Here is a 6,118-nt window from a genome sequence, read left to right on the forward strand (position 1 = left end):
ACCTATGCTAATACCTCCAGCTTCAGTTTCCCAGCCTGATGTAAAAAATGTTTCAAGCTATTCAGTTCGGTTAAGCCCTATTCTTAATTCAGCCTCGACACTGGAAGCTGGCCCTGCACAGATGCTTCCTGGCCTAAAACAAAACAACAGTATAATGCAAGTCATGCAGCAAGCTGCCAAGCAGATATCCCCACTAGTGAATCAGCCGCCATCTGAAGTGAACCACGCTCCACAAAATCTAATGGCTGGCCAAAGCCAGCTTAGAGCACCCTTGCCATCAGCAAATACGGGAACTGTCTCAAATCCATCCCATACAAGTGTTGATCTTCTCCAGAAACTCAGGTTGACCCCACAGCATGACCAAATGCAACAGCAGTCTCTCACTAAGACTTCCTTAACACCAAACATCTCTGCCTCGGTTGGCCAACTTGCAACACCAGAAAGCTTCAAAGAGTCTCACAGTAAGCCATCAACCTTGAACAGCAAGATAATCTCTCCCCTTCAGGTATCCTGTGGGTTTTTATATCATGAAGCTTTTGACTGGTTTTAAGATGACATGTATTTTCCTTTGGAAAATGTGCTGTTATATATTAGCCTTTTAAAAATAATTACGGACTTGTACTGTGTGATATTGATTGAATTGCTGACTTAGAAATCCAATTCTATTAGTTTTGTATCATTAGCATCTGCTATCAATGACAGACCTGTTGGTAGAGGAGGAGGTTTTTCAAGCTGGTGCTATTAGGAGATGAATAAATCCTAAAGAATTAATCTGTACGTGTGTCAGAAAAATACTGCTAAGAACTGATGATCTGAGAAGGGATAGATTACAGACTGATCAGTCATAGGAGCTGATGCTGTGGAAGTCTAGCTTGTGCCTTTGAAGGTACAAAATTAATGATTTCCTGTTTCAGGTTACTTTGCTTTGGATGTTTTGTAATCCTTCAGTTTTGACTCCCTTCTGCTGGGGATACTTGTGGGCTACATTGAGATGATGTTAGTAATGTAGTAAAATGGATCAGAAACCAATTTATTTTGTCTGATTGACTTGGTTTGTTTTTATCCTAGTATTGCTTACACAGGACCTCTTAAACTTTCTACTCTGCTACATAATTGGCTACCTCCATAGTAAAGATGTTGATGAGTTTGGGTTATTGGATTTCTTTTTTCTCCAAAGGGAGTAACTTTCTGTAGTTCCCACTTCTGTGGTTACACAAACACTTTTCTTTGTTTTGTTACATTATTGTTTTCTTTTATTTACATTTATGCAGACAATTTATTTACATTCATTCATCCAGTGTTTGATTGTGTCTGCTTCCATCTTGGGTACAGTGATAATGCAAGAATAAAACTGCCAAGCCAATCTACTTATGGCTACATCTGCACGCGTTTCCTAATGTTTATTATTATCCCATGCTTGCCACTGGGTTTTAACAAGATCTTTGGTGGCCCTGTCTGGGTCAGATGCTACTCCTTGCTATTAATATGGTGGTGACATATGCATAACAGAGATCTACTCAAAAGCTAAACTCTTCAGCCTGTAATTTGTCCTGAGTGTTTTAGAATACTCAGTATTTTTTAAGTGTTGCTCTTCTGTCCTTGGAAGGGTTATCCCTCTCTTAATGTTTAAGAAATGGGTGTGTTTGCACTGTGCTGTCTAATTACTTTACTTCTAATCTGCTCTTGTTGAAAATTTCCTGAAGGCTGTTAACAGCCTTGTGCTAGGATTATTTTACTAGCAATCACCATTTTGAGGTGTTTGGACTGATTCCTTGTGCAGAGGGAGGAGGAGGAGGCCCAAGTACAGCACTGAGCAGCTATTTTGATCTAGTGTTGAAGAATTGTGCACTCTAAGCAGTATTTTTCTTTTGTGTACTGCTAAACCTCGGTAGATTTCACTGTAGATTGTGACGTCTTTGAGCATTTAGAAAAGGCAGCTGGGTTTATCCATAACTGCCCTCGACTGCTTTTATTCAGCGTCTGCTTGAATAGCCTTGGGAATTAGCTCTTCATATGTCCGTCCTGTACTGCTTTTTTCCTTCCACCATGTCTGCTGTGTGCACAGACAAAATTAAAATTCTCCATAGTGCAATTCCCTGAGTGTTTTTCACTGCAGTTCAAGTAAGCCGAGTACTGTCGGCTGCAACAGATTTCCTCCTGTTCTCTGTTGCCAAGAGGTATTCTAAATGGCTGTAACAAGCCTTTTGAATAAAGTCACAAGAATTTAAAGTACCTTATCTATGTGCCTTCTATTGCATTTTCTAATATTTTATGATACCTGATTTTTACTATGTTGTAGTCTTGAAATCTGACTAAAAAAATATCTGGATGCTGTTTGTAAAGTTATAAAATAGTTCAAAAATTCTAGCAGAAAACAGCATTTAATTTTTGTGGAGGTGGTTAGATAAAACTTCTAAGAAAAAAGACTGAATTTAACTAACCTGGCAGTTTACCAGACAGATTACAAAGTACTGAACTCTTCACTTTGTAACATGTGTTATGTTCTCAGTTTCAGTGTTTCGATGTTTAGAACTTTTTATTTTTATTTTTTTTTTTTTTTTACTCTAGTGTCTTTCAGAAGTGTTTTGTTAGGACTTTAGAGGTTTGCTGTAATATTGAAAGCATAAAATATTAATTCAAATCTTTCCTCCTCTTCCAGCTTCCCATCAATTATATTAGTTTTACAAAATGGATCTAATGACATTTAAAATCTGTTGAATTTTACATTTTTATGCTTTAATAAAAACAGAACCACTGCTGGAAAGTGAGCTGCGGATGCTAACTTGTGCATCATGCTTTTTTTTTTAACTTAGACTGTGCAACAAAACAAGGAATCAGAAGTATTTCCACAGCCGAAGACTTTGTCTAAAGCAAGTCAAGTAAGTGAATAAGTACCTTTGCTAATTGTTTGTTGGATTTCTTAGAAGAAAATGAAGGGGGGCAGAGAAGTAAAACTGTGGAAAGCAGTTGATATGTCAAATAGTCTTTGCCCACTGGCTGTATTTCAAGGCTGTTATAAAGCAGAAACAAGCTGTGCTGAAGGAAGGGGGAGTTTCTGTAGACTCTGTTGTTGCCCAGCGCCTCTGACTGTTGATGCTAACACAGAAATAAGAATACATTTTTTGCATCTTCAGTCCTGCGTGGAGTTTGCACCATTTCAGCTGTTGTTTTTAATCTTGTAAACAAGCAGTATTACTGCTGTAATATTGCAGTAGAGTCTATTAACCTTAGCCTAACCTTAAGCTCTGCAGAGGCATAAAATGCAATCCTTGCTTTGCTGTCTTTCAGTTTTCCCGAGATACCTTGTATTTCTTGGAAAAAGATACCAAGTGAAAAAAGATGGAAGGTAGAGGAAGAAAATAATAAGCGTTTGTTACTGCAAAACTTTCTAATAGCAAGTTTCAGTTATCTAAATACAGATTGAACATTATTAGAACTGCTTTTGAGTAGCAGCTCAAAGAAATGTCAGTATAAAATTTCAAGTTGCCGTTAAAAGATTACTAGTAATGGTCAAGTCTTCAAGACTTGTTTTTAATTATATTTTTGTATTCTTTTCAGGATATCACCTGTAATTTAATTCTACTTTTCCTTTACCCACGTCCTCCTTTTTCAGATCTGTTAAATTGCCTCATTCTTGTCCAACTTGCACTACCGAAAAACAGTTTTAGTAGCATGCTCAGATAGGATTGTTAGGGCAGTAAAAATGGTCCTGCTCAAAGTAAAATGTTTGACCTACTGGCCTGCTATAAGACAAGCTATACAGTTAGTAAATAACTACCGAAATAAAAGCAGTTTACTTGCATTTTGGAATTCTAACGTTTGCAGGTTCTGTGGTAAACTGCATTTGTTGGTTTAAATACATTGTCTTCAGTTGAAATCCCACAGTTTTGACTGTAACAAAACCAATTTGCTAGTTCTACTGTTGCTGATGTTATTATATGCATGTTAATTTTGGAAGGCTTTGCAGGTGTTTTTCTTTTGAAGATTCTTGATTATCCAAGCAGTATTCTTCCTACTGACATATCTAACATCTTCACATAGCACATTTAGTCCTGCTTTCTTTTGAGTGAGATTGGCTTGTTTATTTTCTGTTGATTTTGGTTTTTCTGGTTGGGTGTTTGTGGGGTTTTTTCCACTATGTTGGTCATTCTGGAAGCCTAAGCAAGACATAGGTTATCATACTGAATCATAATTGTAATTATCGGGAGATGTCAGAGTTGCTCAAAGCTGATGTTTGTTCACATTCACTTTATACAAATACAATATTCATATATATTTGCAGTTTATGTTTAATGGGAAAAATGGTAGAGGCAGCATATAAATTTCTGTAATGAAATAGACACAAACTTGTGAAAGAATGAGGTGGGAAGTTGCTCCTCAAATTATTCCTGTCCTTCCCACTCTCCAAGGGAGAACGTACTTAGAGTGAGAATATTTCCGTGTGCTCCGATGCTTATTATAGTTCATCAGTCATTTTAAATGTCTTTGAGATACTTCAAATTATGAGTGTATTTGGAGACATACAAGCGAGGAGGGTGGGAAGCAGGACTAGCCTTCCTGTGAACTTCTAAGCAAAATAATAATTTGCAAAACAACTACAGACTCCTAGGTGAATTACCTAGGTGAAAAGCTCATCTCTTATTGTGTGTGTTATGTTTCAATAATTCTGGAAAGTATCAACCACATGGGTAGGAAGGAGTTTGCATACAAGAATATTGGAGACTGTTAATCCTTACAGGTAGATATTTCTTCGTAACACCAGCTGTTCTATAATACCTGACTGAAGAATAATAGCTAGAATTTATTCATTTATTTCATGCTTGTCTCTCCAGCCTTTGTAACGCTCTTACTAGATATGATGCTTAGTGATCTTCTGTTCTTTTACAGGTTGCACCTCCACAGTTTGTTCCAGCCACAACTACAGTAACACCTTCAATCCTGTTGTCTCCTAGTGTTTTTCAGCAGTCAGCTACAAAAGCTACTGAAGTGGAGAATAAAGCCAATTCTTCTTCACCTTTAACACTTGGAACAACAGAAATTCAGACTATACCTCCTACTGTTCTCAGTAGGTCTCAGCTTCAAGAAGCACTGATACATCTAATAAAGGTCCTGTCTTTACAGAGCTCAATTCCTGAGGGATGGGGTTCCAAGCACAGTGGCCAGTACTGAGAAATTCTGTGTAGTACTTGCACAGCACTCCAAGCACACCAAATCTGCTGTGCAGATCTCGCATTACATCTTCAAGCTAACTGGTTAGATGCCGGTTTTGTAAACGGTCATTTGAAGCAATTACGCTAAAGAAACAGCTCTAGATATTGTCTGTAGATTAAACTAACTCACTTCACAGCCATGCTTTGACATGAGAATTCTTGCATAACACATCACAACCCCTTTCAGGCTGGTCTGACAGACAGAAATCATGTTACTTCTGACACTTGTGCGGACTTTATTTGGGAGCCGGTACACAGGATAGAATTCTCTGTGTCTAAGCTTTGGATTCTGGATGGAAGTGAAATTATGTGGCCAAGGGTGACCTAGTGGTGCCTGACTGGCTGGTTTGTCTGAGGATCCAGTGTGCTTGCTGATCGCTTTAGCTGTCTTACAGACTTTTAACCACAAAGGTGGTATGTTTTACAAAAAGCATTGCTTTTTGTACAAATTTGCACCTAGTTCCCTTCTCTTAACTCTCAGATAGCTAGCACTGTAAGGAATGTCTATGCACAACTTAAGTGGCATTAAATTAAACTCATTTTTTTGCATCTTTTTACTAATGATTCTAATGGGACTTTTTTTTTCCCCTGCAGAATGATTCCCGTTTTCTCAGCACTATTCATGAAGTCTACTTGCAAGTCCTAACCAAGAATACAGACAACATTAAGCTATAATTGAAGCTAAATCTACAGAAACTATTATGCCTCATCGATAAAACTAATATTTTTGTAAAAGAATATTTAGTTTTCAACATCTTGAATTTGAACCTGTTAGGAAAGACTATTCCTTAAATACTTAAGAAAGTAATGTTCTCGGAAGTGATCTAGGGTTTCACTGTGATCATCACCAGCAAATCTTTGGTTTTATTGGGGAAGGGACTTGAGTTGCATTTGAGCTCTCATTAGCA

The 6,118-nt window shown here is 37.5% G+C and overlaps 1 protein-coding gene across 1 annotated transcript in view; it reads left to right on the forward strand.

Moving 5' to 3' along the window:
* Positions 1–5,885, forward strand: part of DCP1A (decapping mRNA 1A) — a gene marked incomplete at its 5' end in the record, with an annotated part of 30,677 nt that extends 24,792 nt beyond the window's left edge. Inside the window, 4 exons of the mRNA XM_009879395.1 lie at positions 1–505; positions 2,814–2,879; positions 4,888–5,106; positions 5,805–5,885. The exon at positions 1–505 is cut by the window's left edge and continues 281 nt beyond it. Coding sequence (XP_009877697.1) covers positions 1–505; positions 2,814–2,879; positions 4,888–5,106; positions 5,805–5,885 — 871 coding nt within the window. The remainder of the gene's footprint in view (positions 506–2,813; positions 2,880–4,887; positions 5,107–5,804) is intronic.
* Positions 5,886–6,118: the final 233 nt, after the last annotated feature.

This window comes from Apaloderma vittatum, unplaced genomic scaffold (genome assembly GCF_000703405.1).
Source record: "Apaloderma vittatum isolate BGI_N311 unplaced genomic scaffold, ASM70340v1 scaffold17382, whole genome shotgun sequence".
Taxonomy (NCBI): Eukaryota; Metazoa; Chordata; class Aves; order Trogoniformes; family Trogonidae; genus Apaloderma; species Apaloderma vittatum.